General features: G+C 41.0%; 1 protein-coding gene across 1 annotated transcript; it reads left to right on the top strand.

Annotated features, from left to right (window-relative positions):
* The first annotated feature begins 9,501 nt into the window (after nt 1-9,501).
* il2rb (interleukin 2 receptor, beta) lies at nt 9,502-21,022 on the top strand. The gene is made up of 10 exons (XM_058405250.1): nt 9,502-9,802; nt 11,931-12,008; nt 12,188-12,305; nt 12,645-12,699; nt 12,855-12,945; nt 13,482-13,615; nt 13,835-14,081; nt 14,929-14,998; nt 15,819-15,903; nt 19,591-21,022. The coding sequence occupies exons 1-10, from the start codon at nt 9,733-9,735 to the stop codon at nt 20,257-20,259; spliced, it is 1,617 nt and encodes a 538-aa protein (XP_058261233.1). The 5' UTR covers nt 9,502-9,732; the 3' UTR covers nt 20,260-21,022.
* Nucleotides 21,023-24,093: the final 3,071 nt, after the last annotated feature.

Raw genomic sequence — 24,093 nt, 5'->3', positions numbered from 1 at the left:
AACATAAACTCAAAGCTCCAGCAAACAAAGAAGGGAAACGGAGAACTTAAATAAAATGACAAATTGAAAAATACAAAGCAGGTGTTTGATAATCAAAGAAAGAAATGGCGCGAACAACAGAAGGTCAAGCACTGAGTAAGGATACCCTCTGGTGGTCTGTGGGGGAATTGTGGTGAGTGTGACACAAAGTCTATTTTGGTGAATTTATGAACTGTTCACTGATGGAGATTGCAAAACTGTTCATGGCAATTGTAGTCCTGAAAATGTAAGACATACAACATTCTAAATGTTTTCCTGTGATATAGGATTGATGATTATAACTGCAAACAAATAGATCCATTACTTCACAAAGCTTTTCACAGAATGACAGGAAATGTTTTTGTGAATATTTTTCTAAAATATATTTTGATTGTGATGTGTGTTCATGAGGCTGGTTGAAACCTTCAAAACAGAGGAGCAGCACTGGTCTCCACGCCATCGTTCCAGGACAACGATGAAGAAAAAATCTGAACCATACAATATTTTAGGTGGCATTTTCCATTTCTTAATTTATTTCTCATTCCACTTTTCATACTTATAAACAATAAAAATACAAAGTCAGTGACTAAAGAAATAAACAGTCCTCAGTTCAGTTCAGTTCAGTTGTGAAACATCTGTGAGAGACCTTCTGACCAGTGAGAATTTCTCAGTGCTGTGGTGGATCTGGCAGCAGCACAATCTGCAAGAAACTGTGATCTTAATTAATGAGTGTTAAAGCAGTGGGTATGTTCAGGATTCTTGGCTTTTTCATGTAAATATTTAATTTTTAGTCCATTATTTTGGAGATTTTACCTTCAGTCAATAAAGAGTTGTAAAATGTGTGTATAGTAATACGGAAGAAGTACATTCATGTTTGTGTGTGTGGGTGGGTGTGTGTGTGTGAATAAAACAGTTACCTATATGAAGCCTATACAGTGGAACAGCAGAAAGGCTGAGCATGATGTGGAACTTTCTGTGACTGATGACTTTTATTCTCTAAGATGTGGTAACATAGTAACATAAAGCTGAAAACTTCACTGACGTGGTTTGATCATAAAAACCACCGAAACTTTATCCACCCTCGACTCTTTCTCTCCCTTCTTCTCAAACACACTCTCTCTCCTTCATCTGAAGAACTTCAAAACACAATGAATAAAAAATCAGTGTAAAATTATGATCTAATCTATACACATACAGAAGGAATTGCATTCCTTGTATTTCATTGATTTATATATATATATATATATATAAACTGGTCAGCCATAACATTATGACCTTTTACTGCCAAAACAACCCTGACCTGTGTGCTGTGCGATCTGACACCAAGATGTTAGCAGCAAATCCTTTATGTCCTCTAAGTTGTGAGGTCCTGGATTTCCTGACTGGGAGACCTCAGTCAGTCCGGATTGGAAGCAGTATCTCCAGTACCACCACACTGAGCACTGGAGCACCTCTGGGCTGTGTGCTCAGTCCACTGCTGTTCACTCTGCTGACTCACAACTGTGCAGCAATGCACAGCTCCAACCACATCGTCAAGTTCGCTGATGACACGACCGTGGTGGATCTCATCAGCAAGAACGACGAGTCAGCATACAGAGAGGAGGTGCAACATCTAACAGCCTGGTGCAGAGCCAACAACCTCTCCCTGAACGTCGACAAACCAAAGAGATGGTTGTTGACTTCAGGAGAGCACAGTGTGAACATTCTCTGCTGTCCTTCGATGGCTCCTCTGTGGAGATCGTCAAGAGCATCAAATTCCTTGGTGTCCATCTGGCGGAGAACTTCACCTGGTCACTCAACACCAGCTCCATCACCAAGAAAGCCCAGCAGCGCCTCTACTTCCTGAGGAGGCTGAGGAAAGCCCATCTCCCTCCCCCATCCTGACTGTGTTCTACAGAGGGACCATGGAGAGCGTCCTGAGCAGCTGCATCACTGCCTGGTTTGGGAACTGCACCGTCTCAGATCACAAGACCCTTCAGCGGATAGTGAGGACAGCTGAGAAGATCATCGGAGTCTCTCTCCCCTCTATCACAGACATTTACACCGCACGCTGCATCCGCAAAGCCATCAGCATTGTGGCTGACCCCATACACCCCTCACACACACTCTTACACACCCCACACACCCCTCACACACACTCTTCACCCTCCTGCCATCTGGAAAGAGGTACCGGAGCATTCGGGCCTCACAACCAGACTGTGTAACAGTTTCTTTCCTCAAGCCATTAGGCTCCTCAACATCCGGGACTGAACTGTTCTACACTCTCACACACACTCTCACTCAGGACTGAACTGTTCTACACTCTCTCACACACTCTCACTCAGGACTGAACTGTTCTACACTCTCAAACACAAACAAACACACACTCTCACTCAGGACTGAACTGTTCTACACTCTCTCACACACACACACTCTCACTCAGGACTGAACTGTTCCACTCTCTCACACACACACACTCTCACTCAGGACTGAACTGTTCTACACTCTCTCACACACTCTCACTCAGGACTGAACTGTTCCACTCTCTCACACACTCTCACTCAGGACTGAACTGTTCCACTCTCTCACACACACACACACACACTCTCACTCAGGACTGAACTGTTCCACTCTCTCACACACACACACTCTCACTCAGGACTGAACTGTTCTACACTCTCTCACACACTCTCACTCAGGACTGAACTGTTCCACTCTCTCACACACTCTCACTCAGGACTGAACTGTTCCACTCTCTCACACACACACACTCTCACTCAGGACTGAACTGTTCCACTCTCTCACACACTCTCACTCAGGACTGAACTGTTCCACTCTCTCACACACACACACACACACACACACTCTCACTCAGGACTGAACTGTATACTAACTCTCTGTCTCTCTCACACACAGATACACACACTCTCTCTTGACTGTGTGGACACACACACACACACACACACATAATTTATACTGTTCATTACTTACTGCACTACCTCTACCTGTCATCCGCTGCTATAGTTATATTTATGTTTATTCTATTTGCACTACCTCAACTGCTGCTGTGTATTTTTGCACAATATTTTTGCACAATACTTTTTTTCTACATCATTTCACTTTATCTATTTTATTTCACTTACATTCCAGTACACGTTCTTTTATTTCCTTTCAGCGCTAAGTGTCCTGTGTTCTTTTGTGTTGTCTTTATTGTATTTATTGTCTTTTTTGCACTGTCTTGTCTATGCTCTGTTTGCACCTAGCTGCACACTGTGCACTTTACGTGGCTAAGACAAACTTCTGTCCTAGCTCTGTGGTGTTGTTTGTTGTTTTGTATTGAACTTGTAGTTGTATGTTTATGTAGCACCAGGTCCTGGAGAAACGTTGTTTCATTTCACTATGTACTGTGCCAGCTGTATGTGGTTGAAATGACAATAAAAGCTTCTTGAATCTTGAATCTTGAATCTTGAGGTGAAGCCAACATAGATCGGACTTGTTTGTCCAGGACATCCCACAGATACTGGAATGGATTGAGATCTGGGGAATTTGGAGGCCGAGTCAACACCGCAAACTGGTTGTTGTGGTCATCAAACCATTCCTGAACCATTTCTGCTTTGTGGCATGGTGCATTATCCTGCTGAAAGAGGCCACAGCCATCAGGGAATACCGTTTCCATGAAAGGGTGTAGATGGTCTGTAACAATGCTTAGGTAGGTGGTACGTGTCAAAGTAACATCCACATGGATGCAGGACCCAAGGTTTCCCAGCAGAACACTGACCAAAGCAGGACGCTGCCTCTGCTGGCTCGCCTTCTTCACATAGTGCATCCTGGTGCCATGTGTTCCCCAGGTAAGACACACACGCAACCGGCCATCCACGTGATGTAGAAGAAAATGTGATTCATCAGACCAGGCCACCTTCTTTCCATTGACCAGTTCTGATGCTCATGTGCCCATTGTTGGCACTTTTGGTGGTGCACAGGGGTCAGCATGGGCACCTTGACCGGTCTGCAGCTATGAAGTAGCCCCATACACAACAAACTGTGATACTGCAATGCACTGTGTATTGTGACACCTTTATATCAGAATCAGCATTAACTTCTTCAGCAATCTGAGCAACAGTAGCTCGTCTGTTGGATCGTATCACAGATTCTTTACATCCTGTAAGTTGTGAGGTGGAGCCTCCATGGACCAGACTTGTTTCTCCAGCACATCCAACAGCTCTAAAACATAACGTCCCAGAAGTTCTCACGTGTATTTAGGTCTGAGAAATAGGAGGGGCAGTCAATGGCATAAATGCCCTCATTATCCAGAAAGTGCCTACACACTCTGGTCACATGAGTCCATGAACCCAGGGCCCACTGCACCAGCATAAGATCTGACAAGGCTCTGAGGATTTGAGTAAGGGTACTATTGGCTAGCATGTGAAGGCCTGTGTGATCCTCCAAGGATCATTGACCCATTGCGAAGCCAGTCATCCTGGATGATGTTACGAGCAACATAACACTTCCCCCAGTATCTCCAGACTCTTTCATGCAGTCAGTATGAGCCTATTCTGATCCATGAATAGAGCCCATTCTGGTGTTCTCTGGCAAATGCCAATCAAGCTACAAGGTGCTGGGCTGTGAGCACAGGTCCCAATAGTGGATGTTTGGCCCTCATGCCACCCTCATTGGAGACAGTTGCCTGCTGGAGGTCTTTTTGTAGGGAAATGCTCCTCCTGTTCCTCCTTGCACAAAGGAGCAGATATCATTCCTGCTGCTGGGTTATTGCCTTCAGCTTTCCTCATGTATTGGCCTATCTCCCATTGTCTTTTCCATGCCCCTGAATCTGTGCTTGGTGGCACACATTTACACACCAAACCTCCTTGTGACAGCAGGTATGAGGAGCTGGCCTACCTGTGCAACCTGATCATTAGTGATAGGGAACAATAACTAAACACAAAACTAGAGACAGATCAGTAAGGAAAGATAAGGTGAATTCGATAGTCTGTGGCCATTCCCTTTTGGGGGTTTGTCTTGCTGTTGCCTCTCCAGTCCACCTGTTGCTGCTTTCATTTACACCAAAGCAGGTGAAACTCTCATTCAGTGGTGTAATGTAACACAGGAAAATTTCTTCGTTACAGTACTTATAGTAGTATATTTTGTACTCAAGTAAAGTTTTTGTAATTTACTTGAGTTTTTATATTTCTGTCAACTTTTACTTTTACTTCACTGCTTTTTTGAAACAAATTCTATACTTTTACTCCGATACATTTTCCGTTCAGCATTTTTGTTACTTACTACAAAAAAACCTGCGTCCAAATTTGCAGTAAAGGAAGTTTGTGGTTAGTGATGACTTTAGGCCATGTCCACACATAGCTGGGGATTTTTAAAAACAGAGATTTTTCTTCATTTTTTTGTATTCTGTCCACACGACCTACGTGTTAAAAATATCTTTGTCCACATGAAAACGCAAAATGCCCTGTTTAGTGCTGTCAGGAGCCTAGCCAATCAGAAGCCTAGACAAAACTTTACCGGTTCCAGTAGTTTAACAACAATGGCATGTCATGTGAAAGCGATGCCCATGACATGCAAAAATTTCATTATAGAATGTAGAAGTCGGACCGGGTCTCGTCCAAAACCGCCATCGCTGTGTGTGTTGTGGGAGTTTTGTATGCAGCAGCAGTGAGCTCTGTATTACATTCCAGCTCCTCTGTTCATGACTGTAATGTGGGAGTAACTGCGTGTGTATGTGCACGCATGTAAAAAGACGAGTAAACAACGTTAACACACTCAGTAGTTTACATAATTCTGCTATTGCACAAAATATCTTCATATACAAAGAAAAATCTCTCTTCTTAAAAATCCCCAGGTTCGAGTGGACATGGCCTTAGTTACAAGTGCACATGTATGGAGACACTGACACTGTACACTTCATTACAATACAGTTCTAAAGGTCTCTTCTTTCTTTCATGCAAGTCTTATTTTTTTGGTGCTGCACTTATTGAGAAGTTTAAGAAAGAAAGCAATACAGAATAAAATTCATAATTCTCCAAATTATTACAGTCTTGCTTTTTTTATTATTATTATTATTATTATTATTATTATTATTATTATTTATTTATTTATTTATTTATTTACTTCTACTTTTACTTTCCATACTTGAATACATTCATGAAAATACTACTTTTCATAGTTAAGCACAGTTTAGTTCAGATACTTTAAGACTTTTACTCAAGTAGAACTATAATGGTTGACTTTAACTTTTACTAATTAACAAAATACCTTTACTTTTACTCAAGTATGGCTTTTGGGTACTTTATACAACACTGCTCTGATGATTCACAATCAACCACTTATGATTCCAAACTGGACAGAATGATGTCCCTGAACTTCAACTGACTCGGTGTTGCATTGTGATCTTTAAATGTTCCACACCGTTTCTCATCACATTACATTTTATTTGCAATAAAATAAATCTTCTGCAGTTGCTCAGTTCAGTTAAAACCTAATTCTTACTTTCTTGTCACCCTATTTCTTGCACTTTTGAACCAAAATGTGCTTAAAATCTTTTTAGCCTGTGGTGTAAATCAATGATGTTGCTGTTTCTGTCTCTAGACTGCACATGTATATCTCCCTTTCAGGGCCCCAACCACAGTCGCCGGCCTCATTCTCAGGTGTTGTACAGCTCAGTGTGAAAGTTTACACACACACACACACACACACACACACAATCTCACAAACAAACAACCAAGCAAACCACGGAGAAATAGATTTCTATCAGTCTATCTTCTCCTCGTGTGCACTGGAGACAGAGTGTTACACTGTGATAGTGTTTGTGATAACAAATAATGGGTCTTCCAGTAACAAGATAATGTGTGGCTTTGCATCTGCAGTTACGTATTTTTCTGTCTATCATTCATCAGTGAAGAAGGGAATGTGGTCATAGAGCATGCCTGATTCTGTACACATCTAAGGTCAGTAGTTGGTCAGTAGTACATGTAGGAGCTATTTTTGCTGACTGAGAGCTATATTTAGAGTTGAAGGTTGTTATATTTTCTTTTTTACCACCTCTTTCTCTCTCTCTCTCTCTCTCTCTCTCTCTCTGTCTCTCTCTCTGACACACAGACACACACACAAAATATTTAGTGATAATAGATTATCTGGTTTTTAACTAGATTATCTAGTTTTTCTGCATAAAATATCCCTTTTTTTCAACAAAAGATTTACATTTTTTAAAAATCTAGCTCTTTTGTCGTTCTCATAGTTAAGGCAAAAGAAACAATAAATAAAGCAGCTTGTCTTGTTACTAAGCATGTGCGTGTTTGTGTGTGTGTGTTCTTGAATTATTGTGTGTACTGAATAATATAATGTCTTATGTAGCTTTTAAATCTCCAATCCTTTAAACTTTCAGTAATGATTAATGATTAGTAAAAATGTGTTTCTGTGTGTTGTCCCAAGGACAAAAGAAGGGAATTGTGATGGAAAATTCGACATGGAACAGCTGTGTGTGAGGTTCTGATCTTCTGTATGCGGAACTAGAAATTGTTGTGACCAGAGATTCTTCTTCTTCTTTCGGCTTTTCCCTTCAGGGGTCTCCACAGCGAATCATCTCTCTCCACCTCTCGCTATCTTCTGCATCCTCAACACTTACACCCACTAGCTTCATATCCTCATTTATTACATCCATATACCTCCTCTTTGTCCTTCCTCTTTTCCTCCTGCCTGGCAGCTCCATGTCCAACATTCTCCTATCGATATACTCACTCTCCCTCCTCTGGACATGTCCAAACCATCTTAATCTGTCCTCCCTAACTTTGTCCCCCAAACGTCTAACATGAGCTGTCCCTCTGATGTACTCGTTCCTAATCCTGTCCAACCGTGTCCCTCCCAAAGAGAACCTCAACATCTTCTGCTCTGCTACCTCCAGCTCTGACTCCTGTCTCTGTCTCAGTGATACTGCCTCTAAACCATACAGCATGGCCGGTCTCACCACTGTCTTGTACACCTTCCCCTTCATAGATATTTTTCTATCACATGTGACCAGAGATTGTTTTCGCCAAAATATTATAGGGACAGAACTGCTCTGGAGACTAGATAGCGGGACTCAAGGCTCAGACTCAGGGCTATGGATCAGGTAACAATCAGGAGTTGTAATGTAGCCAATGATTGACAATGTTTTCCTTTCCTTAATCCTGTTTTGTGTTTTAATCCTGATGATAAATACTCACTGTAATAAATAATGGGGGCCCTTCCTCCTTCATGTTGCATGGAGAGCATTGCGTCCTGTTGTGCAGCAGCACAAACCTTGATACTCTTGCCCGTGTGCCTAGCAATGTGCTATTTTTCTTAAAATTTCCACAGCAAATCATAAACCCCTTTGTTCCCGAAGATGTAAGAAAACACAGTTACACTTTGACCGATACACAGCGCTGACACTGGAGACTCCTTCCACACATCACACACAAACATCTCATGTGTTTCTGTCCCTGTTCCTGTGAATGAGCTGTTAGAAACAATAGACACAATAACCAATAACCAATTAGGACGGAGACATTAAAGTAACCCCCTTGATTTGCCGCTGTGCTCCTGACCAATCAGAACTCCAGAACCTTATAGCGGTCTGTAGTGTTCCAACGACAACATTCCAGCAATGTTATAGAAACATCCGCTCTCATAAACACAAGATTGCGGAAACAAGAATAATAATCTTAACATTGCAGGAATGTTACAGAAACCGCTATAAGGGTGAAATGTGAAATGAAAGGTTCAGAGCCATCAGAAATGGAACCTTATGGTCAAGTCATGTGACGTAGTGTGCTGAAACCCAGATCGCAACCTGACACAGAGAACCGAGGAGAGTGTCCCGTTTTACAAAAACCTTCACGTCACATCGTATCAGTCAGTCAGGACCTGTCTGTTTTTATTAGTTTAGTGTCTCTCTCTCTCTCTCTCTCTCTCTCTCTCTCTCTTTCATACACACACACACAAAGCATGAACCCCCTCACACAGCTCTCTCTGTGGTCTGAAGAGTAAAGCTGCTGAATTGTTTTGTGTCACTACAAAAGCCGCATTCTCGTTTCCGTCACAAAGATGTCTGACCTTTACAAGAACACAGCAACACACACACAGACACTCACACACACACAAACACACACACACACACACACAAAGCAGCAGTTATGGCATCAAAAAGATGAATTTGTGTGCATAAGCGTCTGCTGATTGCGAAATATTCCTCGCTTTTCACCTGCAAAACGCCTCTGCCCTTTAACATACACCACACACTCGCGCTACATCAGCACACACACTTCACAAACAAGGCGCAGGTATACATACACACATGAACGCTGACCCACTGCCTGTATGTGTGTGTGTGTGTGTATGTGTGTGTGTGTGTTTAAATGTTTGTCTGAAACAGGATGTGGTCCTCATCAGAGTTTTTTTTCTTTTCTTGTCACTCCAGATAGAGTGTGTGACTGATTTTCCTCCCACATAAAACTTCAGACAGGAACACACACACGCCCACACACCCACACACACACACACACACACACACACACACACACACACAGAGCATTAACCCTTCCTGTTCAAGGGACAAAACCTCTAGACCTTAAAGATATAAGAGAGTGAAGATGAACAAATGGACAGAAGCAGGAAGGGAGGGGCTGAGTGACTGAGTGAAAGAGAGAGAGAGAGAGAGAGAGAGAGAGAGAGATGAAGAATCATTAAGCTTGCTACAAGGTGGGATTTATGTTCCAGTTTAATGGCTGTTGCTCACAAAGCTACGTGAAGCATCTCAACCTGCACCAACAACGGACAGGTAAGTACACACACACACACAGAGCGTGATAAGCAATGTTCAATTGCGATCTTGACATGAGTAAAATGTATCTGCATCTGACTGGATTCATTCTCAGGTTTGAGCAGTGGTAGCTTGATGTAGTTGGGGACGTGTGTGTGTGTGTGTGTGTGTGTGTGTATGAGAGAGAGAGAGAGAGAGAGAGAGAGAGAGAGAGACAGAGAGAGAGACAGAGAATATCAGAATCAGAAAATTTTTATTGCTAGGTACAGATAGGGTCAGCAAAGAGCACTTTACAGTACGAGGAATTTGTCTTGGTGTCAGGTGCGAATACACAGCTATTAAATGTCTGTACAAATGAGCTAGAATAAGTTAAATAAATACTGTATAAAGTGACTTGCATGAGAACTAGTGCAATATAATATAATATAATATAATATAATATAATATAATATAATATAATATAATATAATATAATATAATATAATATAATATAGTTTATTATAAGGATCCAATAGTCCCTATAACAGCAGTAATACAAGGTAACAGTAACCATATGTACTGATTTAGTGTTTTGTCTAGAATTTTTTACTTATTTATTTATTTATTTGTTTGTTTGTTTATTTATTTATTTTTAATTGCAGCTTAGTAACGAAAATGCTTTTGGTTGCTAAAGAGTCTGAAGATAAAGCTTTGGTTGCCGATGATTCCCGATTAATTACTAAAATTCCTAAAATTTCCTCTCGGGTACTAAGATCCAAGAGATTCTGCTGCTCATGTTACTGAGAAACCTCACAGAAGTATAAACTCCTCTGTCCTGAAGAAGTTTCAGCTTTACCTCTGACGCTGACACTGGAGACTCCTTCTGCTGGAGACTTTTCACCTCACCGGAAAACTTCTCCACATCATCGATCGCACATGCTGTTAATTATTATCAGAGAGTCTTCTGCAAATGTCCCCACTGAATGAGCTGTTACTATGAACACGGATACTGAGATCGCGAAGATTGCATTTTCTTAATAAAAAATTAACCTACTAACCGAAAGATTTTACATTTGGTTAGTAGGAATCAAGAGATTCCATTCTTCCTTCTACTGTGACTAAGATTCCTAACATTCTTTTAGTTACTAAAACAACAATTTTACATACGAAAATCCCAGCAGCTTCAAGCTTGGGATTGCATGAAGGTTGGTTTCTCTTTTGAGGAAAAAAAGATTCCAAAGTTTATTCTTTTCGGTACGATCGCAAATGTTTCCTTTTAAACACTAAGCAGATATTCAAATCTAAATAATATGTCAGAGATTCCCTCTTGAGTAGGAAGAATCTAGAGCTTTCTGTGTGGTTGCTAAGGTTCTGGAGATTCCCTTGCTTGCGGCTTGGATTCACGTTTTCATTTCTCAGCTTTCGATGTTTAAGATTTTGAAATATTTTCTTGAGGATACTAAAATTCCTAAGATGTCATTATGGCTACTGAAATTTCCCCAGGTAGATACCCGAGCACTTGCTTAGATTTCAAAGAATTTTATAAATTTCCCTTTGGTTACATAACGTCATAGAAATGTTTGGTTATGAAGAATCCAGCAATTTCACTCATTATGGATATAGAGACTATAGTGGTTAGGGTTAGTAGTTAGCGCTGTTTAGTTACAGTATTTTGACATGCGTCAGAGGAAATGTTCATTTATTGACTTTTACACGCTCACTCGTGTGCCGTAAAGGAGAGGTTTGAGATTTCCGAGTGGCTCAGCATCTCTCAGCGCATGGTGTAGGCGGAGAGCCGTCACCCTACCACATGTTTCTGTACAGTCACATCTTATGCTAAATAACTATGAACTTAAAAGAACTGTAGAACACACACACACACATTCAGAGAAACATGTGTCTTCAGATTAGTCTTCAGAGATGTGTGTGTGTGTTGTTTGTTGCCATGGTTGTAGGACTGATGCAACATCCTGCATAAGAGATGCAGAGAAACAAAAGAAAAAAGAAAGTTGTCAATGTGTGTGTGTGTGTGTGTGTGTGTGTGCACATGAGTGAGTACTTTTAGCCACCGGTTAAAAAACCCTAACATGCGTTTTTTACTTGCAGAAGAGTTTGTTTCACAATGTCAATGACGTGTGTGTGTGTGTGTGTGTGTGTGTGTGTGAAGCCGCAGAGATGTGGAGTGTCTGGTTAATACCTTTCCTTCTGTTACCTGGAGACGCTCATTCCAGTCCCACACACTCAGGTAAGTGTTGGACCAAGGTGTGTGTGTGTGTGTAGGGTGTTTCTTCCTCTGTATTGATAAAAGGGTTTAAGGTTTTCTGTGGGATTTTGTCTCTTGTTTGTTTTCTTTTGTTTTGTTTTTTATATTAATGGTGTTAACATTCTCAAATGAAAAGAGTTAACACAGTTTTGTTGGCTCAGATTTGCTGTGTGTAAACGACTACATGAACAACATCTCGTGTGTGTGGAACAGCACTAAGTGGTTGACAGGCAACAACTGCTTCATTAACGTGACCAGAGACACAGTTTCGGGCAAAAAGTGAGTCATATGTACTCTGGATATATCTGTGTGTGTGTGTGTGTGTGTGTGTGTGCATTAGTACATAGGAGAGAAGTGGAAGCACTTGTGACATTTTAAATTGTATTCCTTGGGCTTTATGGCAGCGAAACATGCAGCTCTGATGAGTTTTTCAGACCAAATAAGAAGATAAGTAATTATGAGGACTCATGAACAAAAACATGGTTTATGGGGACTGAGCATGAGAACATGTAGTGAAACACTGAAATAGTGAGAAAATTTGGATTTCAGTATATGTACTTGTGAGAAATATCTGAAATACTTATTGTGTGTGTGTGTGTGTGTGTGTGTGTTTTACAGAGTTACGAACTGTTCCCTGAACACCACAAGATCCTGCACAATTGAGATATTCCCTGTGAGCTTTTCTTAAACACACATCATCATCTGTTGGTGAAAATCTTCTTAAAATAAATTTATACCTCTCTCTCTCCGTCTCTCTCTCCCTCTCCCTCACTCTCTCTCTCTCTCTCTCTATCTATCTATCTCTCTCTCTCACACTCACTCTCTCAGAGTTTGACCTTCCGTGATGAACTGAAGGTGGACCTGTTCTGTAAAGGTATTCAGGAGGACGTTTTGAATAAGTACATCCCCGGCCATCACGGTGCGCTTTCCTACTCTTTGTGTTTTTTGTGAGAATTTTCAGCTAGAATTAGAAATAAAATAAAACTGATTTACACACAACAGAGACACACCAGAAGCCACGCATACACAAAGATTAGAAAAAGCACTTTCATCTTTTGCCTGTGCTTTGGTTGATTGCTTGTGTGTGTGTGTGTTTGTGTGTGTGTGTGTGTGTGTTTGTGTGTGTGTGTGTGTGTGTGTAGACGATTTTCTAACCTTCTTCTCTAAAGAAACAAAAAGAATAAACACATTGTATGATCAGGGTAGGCTACAGAAAGTCCATGTTAGTGTGAAACAAGCAGAAATGAATACGCTAGTAAATACATAGGACAACAAACAGACATTAGCTGGACAGAACAACACAGGCATTACATAGAGTGAGAGAGGGGGGGGGCAGAGAGAGAGAGCCTACGCTCTGTAGGATTAAACACTTTGTGAATCTTGATTCTGAATAAAACATAAGATGTAATCATTATAAGTGGTTAAATGATTGGCTGGTGATGTTTTGATTGACAGTTAAGCTCCACCCACCTGATCAGCTGAAGATTATGGGGAACAACATAACGTGGAGTCGAGGAGCTCGGTTCCCTGAGAAAATCTCCAAATACGTGTTCGAGTTGCAGGTCAAAGGCAGGCAGCAGACATGGGAGGTGTGTGTGCGTGTGTGTGTGAGTGTGTGTGCGTGTGTGTGTGAGTGTGTGTGCATGTGGTGCATGTATGTGTACATGTGTGTACTTATGTGTGTACTTATGTGTGTGTGTGTGTGGGGGTTGAATACGTTGTTTTTCTATTATATGAGATGTGTATTTCATCTGTTACTTCACGTGTCTGCTGCTTTGTGTGTGTGTGTTGGTACATGTGTGATAAAGGAAGTTAAACCGCTTCATGTGGATGGCACGTTTATGGGGCTGGACAGTGTGAGTGAAGGCAGTTGTGAGGCACGGGTCCGTGTGAAGCCCCTCGAGCCCAGTACAGAAGACCAGATCCAAGGCTACTGGAGTGACTGGAGCCCTGCACTGTCCTGGAGGACAGAGGTCACCAGGAGCACACTGGGGCCACACAAACCAGAGACGACTCGCTATCAGACATTTACACTCTCGCACCCTGCAGTCATCGGTACAACACACACACACACACAAACACACACACCACCTTTATCCTTTATTTTTGGAGGAAATTTTACGAGTATTAAATCACACTCTAGAGCACACTGGTCTCATCTGAACAAAGATAAAAATGTTTGAACATTTTATTATAACACACAAACACACACACACACAACAGAGAGAGAGAGAGAGAGAGAGAGAGAGAGAGAGAGCACTTTACTACATACAGATCCAAGTGTTTAATATACAATGGGCCTCATTTTCAGACTTTCAGTAAAATTGTGTTTAACCGACCTGAATGGTTTTAAAAAGGCTGATCTTCTGATGTCCAGATGTTCTGATCTTCTGATGTCCAGATGTCTTTTTATCTTTTGATCTTCTGATGTTCTGATGTTCTGGTCTTCTGATGTTCTGGTCTTCTGATCTTCTGATCTTCTGATCTTCTGATATTCTGATCTCTGATGTTCTGATCTCTGATGTTCTGGTCTTCTGATGTTCTGGTCTTCTGATCTTCTGATGTTCTGATATTCTTATTTTCTAATATTCTGATGTTAAATCTGCTAAATCTCTGCTGAACTCCAGCTGGCTCAGTTCCTTTAGATGTGATTTTTTATTTAAATAAGGAATTGAACCTCAGCAGTGTGTTCCAGATATAGATATTACATTAATCCTGGATGATGAATTGATGTGAAGTCAATAAAGACGTTTGTTTAGTTCCTGTAACATTATCATGAATACTGAATGTCTTCTGTAAGCGCTCCATATCAATTCAATACATTTATTTGTGTTCAGCTTGAGGAATGAGACCTGAAAATAATTACAAGTGAAATTGTTGTTGTTGTTGTTGTTTGGAGCAGGAGCTCTGGTGGGGTTCGCAGCGCTCATCCTCATTCTCTTCATTCCGCTTTCTGTCTGCCGACACAAATGGTACGTGTAGAGAAGTGTGTGTGTGTTCATTTTCTGTGTTATATTACTCTGTGTGTGTGTGTGTGTGTGTGTGCGCATGTGCGTGTGTGTGCCTGTGCTCATGTGCGTGTGTGTGCATGTGTGTGTGTACATGTGTGTACTCGTGTGTGTACGTGTGTATGTGTGTGTGTGTGTGTACATGTGTGTACTTGTGTGCGTGCATGTGTGTACGTGTGTGTGTTTGTGCGTGCATGTGTGTGTACTTGTGTGTACGTGTGTGTGTGTGTGTGTGTTTGTACGTGCATGTGTGTGTACATGTGTGTACTTGTGTGTGTGTACGTGTGTGTGTGTGTGTTTGTGCGTGCATGTGTGTGTACTTGTGTGTACTTGTGTGTACTTGTGTGTACGTGTGTGTACGTGTGTGTACGTGTGTGTGTGTGTGTGTTTGTACGTGCATGTGTGTGTACACGTGTGTACTTGTGTGTGCGTGTGTGTACGTGTGTGTACCTGTATGTGTGTGGGGGGAGGGGGTTGAATACTTCGTTATTCTATAATAGGAGATGTGTATTTCATTTGTTTTATTATTCAGTGTGTGTGTGTGTGTGTGTGTGTGTGTGTGTGTGAAAATAGAACATATGCTCATATATCATATGATATTTAAAAAGTAAAGGGCAGAAAAAAGGGCAGCTCCCATAGTTGTTTTTTTTATTAGGAATATTTGCTATACTGTTTCCTTTTTTTATACCCCAGAGGGTAATTTATTGCCCCTCAAGACACTAGTTGATTTCTGCCCCTGGAGCTAATACAGGACCATGTTACAGTATGTCATGTTGTGTTGCAGTGGACTGAAGTTGGGCTGTGAGCATGTTCCTGACCCCTCCAAATACTTTCAGCCTCTTATCATCGAACACAAGGGTAATTTTCAGGTGAGCTGAACCATCACAGTGTGTGTGTGTGTGTGCGTGTTCCTCTGAATTCATACAGTGTTTGAGGTTTTATGTGGGTTTTTTCCCTTTCGTTTCTCTGGAGGTCGGCGCCTCAACGTCCTTGCGTGGTTTTTCTGTTCCTTTGAGCTTTGTAACGGATGCACACACACACACACACACACATCTTATATATATTACACTGTTATATAGACACTTGTTGACGTATTAATGTATACCAGCGCAGGTTTATATTAAGGCACTCGCTCTGATATGTTATCATTTCTATAGAAACAGCTTGTTCGCAGATTAGACCATGAGTAATTGATGATGTTTATTTAGTTTCATGTTGCTCGACAGAACTCCATCTATCTTAAATGCTAATTTAAGATAAATGTATCTAATACAGTATGCAGTGTTCATGTCATAGCTTCACAAAGTGAAGTCCCTCTAGACCACATTTCTGTCAGACTCACACACACAGCTGCTGATGTACATTTCTACAAAGTCCCTTAATGCCCGGTGTACTGATAAACCATGTCTTTGTTATACACAAGCTGATAAACACAAAACTCCATATAAATCACCACAGTTCTCGTAAAGCACGTATTTGTCAATCACTCTAAAACAACATTTTCCATTGGCTGAGGCCCTATACAGTATAGTAACTGAAGGTCCTCATTAGACAGTGTTCTTGCAAATCAGCTCTCAGTCATACACAGAATCACACATAGAGTAACTGAATCGTAAATGTAGAACTCGCTTTAGTGCTCTGTGCTCCACAGCTGAAGATCTCAGATCTGAAGATCACTCCCAGTGACAGGGTCTTGTGATGAAAGAATGACAAAGCGCCTGCAACATTTTAGGCATAATGAATAGGAACGTGATTTTTCTAACTTACCTTTTCCTTCTCTTCTCCTGGATCCTTAGATGAAGGAGTCAGTTAAGGGGTCTGCCTAAGAAACATCCTAAAAAAAAGGTTAATAAACAAGATGACATGCATGTATGGCTGTATCTGTACTTTATCTCTGCTTGGCTTCAGTAGACCAGATTCTAAAGTCTGACTGACCTTCACCATCCTCACCTCAGTTGATGTAGTAGCACTTGTTTCTTGCGGTAGCAGTTGGGGGTTTTCAGCTGTTATGACACATCTCTGTAAAGATGTGTCATAACACAGTAAAGGCTTGGGAAAAGACATAGATCCAAATAGCATATAATGATTTATATGTGATATCTGCATGTTGAAGCATGCCTCAGGAACAACGAAGAGTCCTCTGTCTTCAATACCTAGCTTCTTTCAATCACTATAGTGGTGTGTGTTCTCTTCATTGGGGTTCATGTTTTGGCTGCATGGACGTTCTCCTCAAAAGTCTACACATTAGCATGATATTATATAAGGAACAATACAATATTATACATAATTATATTATGCATACCATAAATAGTTTTCTATTGAAAGGGAATTCAAACATAAATACTTTAAGGGAATGATGATGTAATTCTTGTTTGTTTATGAGTTGTCCTCTCTATTCCAAAAGGATATCTTCCTCATCAAAATGGACACAGATGAATGGAACAGTTGATAGAATTTAATCCGAAAGCAATAAAATAACCATTAAAAACAACAAAAATAAAGTTAAACAATCTCCACGCTCTTTCATAAGTGCCCTGGTTGTTGCTTGTGCAACATCTTGACCTACAAAATCTTATACTCGCTCTGCTTTTGGGTAGAAACCTTTAAAAAATTAGAGATGACATGCTTCATAAAGAGAAACTCCGCCCATAAGATTATGTAGGATGAATGACATAGATCTCAGCCAATCAGAGTGTTCATTTTTGCAATCCAGTGCTAGCCAATCACAAGTCTCGAATTTTAACACAGGCTATAGTGGGTGTTATACTGAATTCCAGGTTAACACTGTGTTCGGTCATTCTCTGTGTTTTGTGGTGTAACAGGACATGAAGAGAACATTTGACTGGGAGTTCCTCTAATATAGATAAATATCAGGAACTATGAGGATATAACCCCTTCTGTCCTCATAACCCCAAATGTCCCCATAATGACGGTATCTAAACAGGTCAAAAGTCCATACACATATATTACACTCATTTTAATGCACTCACTGCGATACATTATTGATTCTATAGTTACAGCTCATTGACAGGGATGTTCCAGCAGATTAGACCACGAGAAATTCGATGATATGGTAAAGTTGTCTGTTAGGAGGCCTTTATTTAGCTGCATGTTGCTCAGTAGAACTGTGTGATGAGGAACAAATATTATAATATAACAAATATACTGGTATTTTCATCTTACGTGTTTAATATATTATGAAAGGTAAGAACCTCAGTGAATGGTCCAACAGAATGTCTGTGTTAGTGTTGTTGTAGCTTTTTAATGCAGTGTGTTAGAGATTAAATTAAATGACGAGTTGAGCTGAAAGTGCTGACCTTCAGCGAAAAAAAATTGAGGGCATTTAAATCCAAATCGTGTAAAGTTCAATTTTTTTTGTCTAGTCCATCCCCCACCTTTTAAGGGCCTGGAAGTATTTGGACACACATAACTCTATTCTGTACTTCCTGTTTTTGAGCCTCACCCACGACCCCTGTGGTAAACCCTTTGATGAAATCTCTCGAATGTTGACTTTGACACAGACACACCTACCACTTGGAGGGTGTTCTGGATCTGACCAGTGAATGTGAACGCCTTTGTCTTCACCTGGGAAGTCTGCTGTTTGCTGTAACACTGGTTTTTCTTACTTGTGGTCTTCTGGGTCATGCAGTGTTCCTGAGCTCACCAAATAGCTGATTTAACCACAGATAAAATTTTCACTTTCTCTCCAATGGGTCTGTTTTGATTTGTCAGACAGACCATGGCTTACTTCATTGACCACATAGTGACCTCTCTTTGTAGTTCATATTGAAAGCTAACATCAGCAAGATTACCAATAGAAAAGCAAAAGCCACACTCTGTATCTTTTATCTGTTTTATTTTAATTAAAATAATAAGGAATAACACACACACACACACACACACACCTGGGGATGGAAAAACTGAGCAACATTTTGTCCAGTTACTTTTGGTCTCAACCCTCCTGTTATCTACCTGGTGTAAAAAGTACTCAAAAATAATTTTTATATAAATTTAAAATTTAAATTTAAATTTAAAATAATTTTATATAAATGAGATTTATAATACCAAATATTTAAAAAAAAGTGCAAAATATATGTTTTTGTGTTGGAAACAAGCTGACTAAAAAGGTGAAACAAAAAAAAATGGTGATCATGCATACCTCATTTTTTATAAGCGGTCAAAACAGACCCGGTCAATTTGGCACGCAGAGATAGTGTATAATAAGTGTATAATAAATGGGAGGTAAATACAAGGGTTAAAAAGGTGGAGCTCGTATTAAAAAGCACCCACACAAGTTGGATGTCCTCCAGTGAAAGCAAAAAGCCTGCACTTTTTTATTGATTATTTCATTTAAACTCCTATATACTCTGTTAAACTAGACCTGACTGAGTGTATACATGCTTTATTAGCCCTTTTGAACAACTGACCTCAATAATGACCCAATAACATTTTCTACAAAAATGCAATTCAATTTAAGAAGTTAAAGAAACTTAGTGATGATTGCAAGAAACTAAAGAAATCTCAGGTTCTGATACAGACCCTCTTCTTCCCCACAGAAATGGCTGGGTCCGCAGCACTCGGCGTCTCTCTTCCTTCCTCCTCAGTCGTGTGACTGTGAAATCTCTCCCGTCGATGAAGTCTCTGAAGCGTGGGACGACCCTCTGGTCTACGCTCATTACACAGCGGCTTTGCACCAGCAAACGAGCGATAGCAGTCAGCTCTCTTCTGGTGTCTCTAACATGGGTTACTTCTACAGCGAACACCAGCCAGGCTCCGTGTGCCTGGACTCCTGCCCCGTCTACTTCACTTACCATCCTGAAGGTGGCGTCCTCCAGACCAGCCTGTCATATGAGCGGCTGCGTGGAACCATGCCGACTAGCCCAGACTCTGGCTTCGGTATGGAAGCAGAAAAAGAGGAGGCAGATGAAGAGGAACAGGAAGAAGAGAAAGGAAAAGGACAGAAGAAGGAATGCAGCGGGGTCAACATGCAGCACCTGGTCTCGTTCGTTATGTCCTTGCCGGAGAGCACGAGGACCACCATCTCACCACCATCCTTCGCAGAGCTCACACCCTGGCACGAGGAGCCCGAATCTTCAGGGATCAGTGTGAACTCTGAGCCTCCGGAAGCCGCTGTGGTCCGTCCCTCATCCATGGTGGTGCAGCCGTGCAGCAGCGGCTATTTAACCCTGAAGGAGATGCAGAAATACAGCAACAAATCCATCTGATCACATATTCCACAACTAAATTCACATACAAAAAAATTTAAGTTTTCAAATTTATCCAGCGTGATCTGGATTCGTTTAATCAGGGTTACATTTTTCATTCGTTTACTTCTATGAATTTCACTGTCAGGTTTTCAGGTAGTGACCAGTAGCAGAGTGAAGTGGGCAGGGCAAAGCACAACTTCCTGTACATAAGGATAAGGAGGAAGGAGGAAGTCAGGATGTAAAATAATTCCTCAGTCTCGGAAAGTTAAAGCATTAACAGTTTGTACCGGAGTGTAAAGTGAAGCTAGCTACCGTAAATCAGAGTTTAAACGCTGCCAAGTCGCTATATTACATTATATGACATGTTTATAGATATAAAAAACATTTGTTTGGCTGTTTGTGAAGAAGGAAGTGTCACATGTTACACTAGCTAGTTCAAAAAAAAAAAAGTGCAGCAACAAGCAAGAAGTCCAAGTCAACAAAAACAAATCTGTAGCAGTCTGTGAGTCAGAGTGGAGGCTAAAAGACAGTGATCAATTTCACAGATTGTTCAATTTTCACATGCTTATAATGTGTTCGTTGTGTTTCCACCGATATCCTGATAACCATGCTGCACAAAGACACGTGGACTGACCGTGCTAAGGTTCACTGCTTTAAAGTGCATGTGTTCCTGTATTTCCTGTTTTTTGGCTGCTAGTGGACATCATGCAATTGTCCTGAATTACACTGATTCAGTGTGCTGCATTTACAGGGGTTGGACAATGAAACTGAAACGCCTGGTTTTAGACCACAATAATTCATTAGTATGGTGAAGGGCCTCCTTTTGGGGCCAATACAGCATCAATTCATCTTGGGAATGACAGATACAAGTCCTGCACAGTGGCCAGAGGGATTTTGAGCCATTCTTCTTGCAGAATAGTGGCCAGGTCACTACGTGATGCTGGTGGAGGAAAACGTTTCCTGACTCGCTCCTCCAAAACACCCCAAAGTGGCTCAATAATATTTAGATCTGGTGACTGTGCAGACCATGGGAGATGTTCAACTTCACTTTCATGTTCATCAAACCACTCTGTCACCAGTCTTGCTGTGTGTATTGGTGCATTATCATCCTGATACACGGCACCGCCTTCAGGATACAATGTTTGAACCATTGGGTGCACATGGTCCTCCAGAATGGTTCGGTAGTCCTTGGCAGTGACGCGCCCATCTAGCACAAGTATTGGGCCTAGGGAATGCCATGATATTGCAGCCCAACCATCACTGATCCACACCCATGCTTCACTCTGGGCATGCGACAGTCTGGGTGGTACGTTTCTCCACACCGTAACTCTCCCGGATGTGGGAAAGACAGTGAAGGTGGACTCCTCAGAGAACAATACATGTTTCACATTGTCCACAGCCCAAGATTTTCGCTGCTGGCACCATTGAAACCGACGTTTGGCATTGGCAGGAGTAACCAAAGGTTTGGCTATAGCAGCCCGGCCATGTACATTGACCCTGTGGAGCTCCCGACGGACAGTTTTGGTGGAAACAGGAGAGTTGAGGTGCACATTTAATTCTGCAGTGAGTTGGGCAGCTGTGGTTTTATGTTTTTTGGATACAATCCGGGTTAGCACCCAGACATCCCTTTCAGACAGCTTCCTCTTGCGTCCACAGTTACTCCTGTTGGATGTGGTTCGTCCTTCTTGGTGGTATGCTGACATTACCCTGGATACCGTGGCTCTTGATACATCACAAAGACTTGCTGTCTTAGTCACAGATGCGCCAGCGAGACGTGCACCAACAATTTGTCCTCTTTTGAACTCTGATATGTCTCCCATAATGTTGTGTGCATTGCAATATTTTAAGCAAAACTGTGCTATTACTCTGCTAATTAAACCTTCACACTCTGCTCTTACTGGTGGAATGTGCAATCAATGAAGACTGGCCACCAGGCTGGTCAAATTTAGCCATGAAACCTCCAACACTAAATTGGAAACTCAGTGTTTCAGTTTCATTGTCCAACCCCTGTACTTTAAAGCATTAACGCATATGAAGTGTATTTTTTCCCACTCACCTGTTTTTGTTTGCATGTTTTGAAGCATTTTGTTGTCATTTAGTCTACAGTAATGCAGTATAATGATGAATGTGTAACTTGTGCTTCCGTCAGAGCTGCTGTAATAGAGTATTAATTCCATTCTGACTGATCAGCTCTGCTATCACTATTATACACCACACAGCTAAAAGTATGTGCACCTTGACCATCACCCCCATGTGCTCCTGTCAATCATCTCCTTCCTGCTGTTCTAATAAACTCCACTCTTCTCCTCTGAGAAGGTTCTCCACTAGATGTTGGAGTGTGTCTGTGGGGATTAGTGATCAATCAGCTACAAGAGCGTGGGTGAGATCAGACTCTGATGCCGGGATGTTGAGGAGACTCCAGTTCCAGTTCATCACTGAAAGGGGTTGAGTCAGAGTCAGGGCTCTGTGCAGGACACTCCAGATCTTCCACTTTCTCCAACCTTCATGTCTCCATGGAGCTGCTTTGTGGACAGGAACAGTGTCCTGGAGAAGAAGCACATATGTTGGGTTGGTCAAGGGGCAGATACTTTTGGTTGTATCATGTAACTTGTTGGGTTCTGGTAGTATTTAATAAGAGGCAGAAAAACTCTTCATGAATTTCATCCAATCTGTTAAAGATGATCTTCTCTGTATCTCTGTAACTTCATTTAAAAATAAACACTGCGTGTAAGTGGTGTTTACAAAAGTGGCTTGTGGTCAAGTGCATATGTGAGGGAGTGTGTGTGTGTCTAAGAGAGAGAAAGAGTGAGTGTGTAGGAGTGTGCATGTGTATGTGTGTAGGAGTGTGTGTGCATGTAAGAGTGTGTGTGTGTGTGTGTGTTTACAGGTCAAGGTGCGACATTTGTGTGTGGCGTGACATTTATATGTGTCTGCAGTTTCCGTTCCATTTGCCACGAGATGCAGAAAAAGAGCGAGAGAGAGAGAGAGAGAGAGAGAGGGAGGGAGGGAGAGAGAGAGAGAGAGCGAGAGAGAGAGAGAGCGAGAGAGAGAGAGATACATTAAAACTGCATGACCATTTGTTACCACATTTATATTTATATTTGCTTTAATTAGTGTAATATAATTTTTTTTAATTGACTTTTTTTTAAAAATTAGTTTTGTCCAGATGTTCAGTTCAATTCAATTCAATTCAATTCATTTCAATTCAATTCAGAAAACTGTATTTATCCCCAGGGGGCAATTTAAGGCACACAGAGTAGTTAAAAAAGATCAGTGCAAATACAAAATAAAATAAAATTACGTAAACAAACTACAATTGTTGTAATGATGATAAATGGAATTAGTCCATTAGTGCAAAAAGCTTTGAGTAAACATCTGTATAAGATATCTGTAAAGGTAAAAATCTGTAAAAAAATATTTGTAAAAGTAAATATCTGTATAAAATATAAAATATCTGTAAAAAATCTGCCCTTTCTGTCATTTTGTTTACAGATGATTGAATAGTGAGAGGCGGCACAGTGGCTTAGTGGTTAGTACGTTCGCCTCACACCTACAGCGTCCTGGGATTGAGTGTGTGTGTGTGTGTGTGTGTGTGTGTGTGAGATAAGTGGTACAGACAATGAAATAAATAGTGAGCGCCATGACTCTCAGATTCAGGGATTTATTTGTCATGACAGTTCAGTTACACACTACATACCTGCTCAGTCCTCCTCTGGTGTTCAGTAACAGACAGAGACAGAGCAGCATGGAGACTGAGACTCACAACAATAATAACACAAATAAAAAAAACAAGACAAACAATAATAATGATAAGAAAAATAATAACACAAACCGCAATTACAAAAATAACAC

Source organism: Hemibagrus wyckioides, linkage group LG12 (assembly GCF_019097595.1).
Source record: "Hemibagrus wyckioides isolate EC202008001 linkage group LG12, SWU_Hwy_1.0, whole genome shotgun sequence".
Taxonomy (NCBI): domain Eukaryota; kingdom Metazoa; phylum Chordata; class Actinopteri; order Siluriformes; family Bagridae; genus Hemibagrus; species Hemibagrus wyckioides.
The sequence above is the reverse complement of the archived record's forward strand: the minus strand, read 5'-3'. Positions and strand labels throughout refer to the sequence as shown.

Excerpts from the sequence above, each read along its gene's own strand:
- il2rb (XM_058405250.1), top strand. The coding sequence starts at position 9,733 with ATGTTCCAGTTTAATGGCTGTTGCTCACAAAGCTACGTGAAGCATCTC. Across the intron at positions 12,306-12,644 it reads GACACAGTTTCGGGCAAAAA|AGTTACGAACTGTTCCCTGA; the intron begins GTGAGTCATATG and ends TGTGTTTTACAG. Across the intron at positions 14,999-15,818 it reads TCTGTCTGCCGACACAAATG|TGGACTGAAGTTGGGCTGTG; the intron begins GTACGTGTAGAG and ends GTTGTGTTGCAG.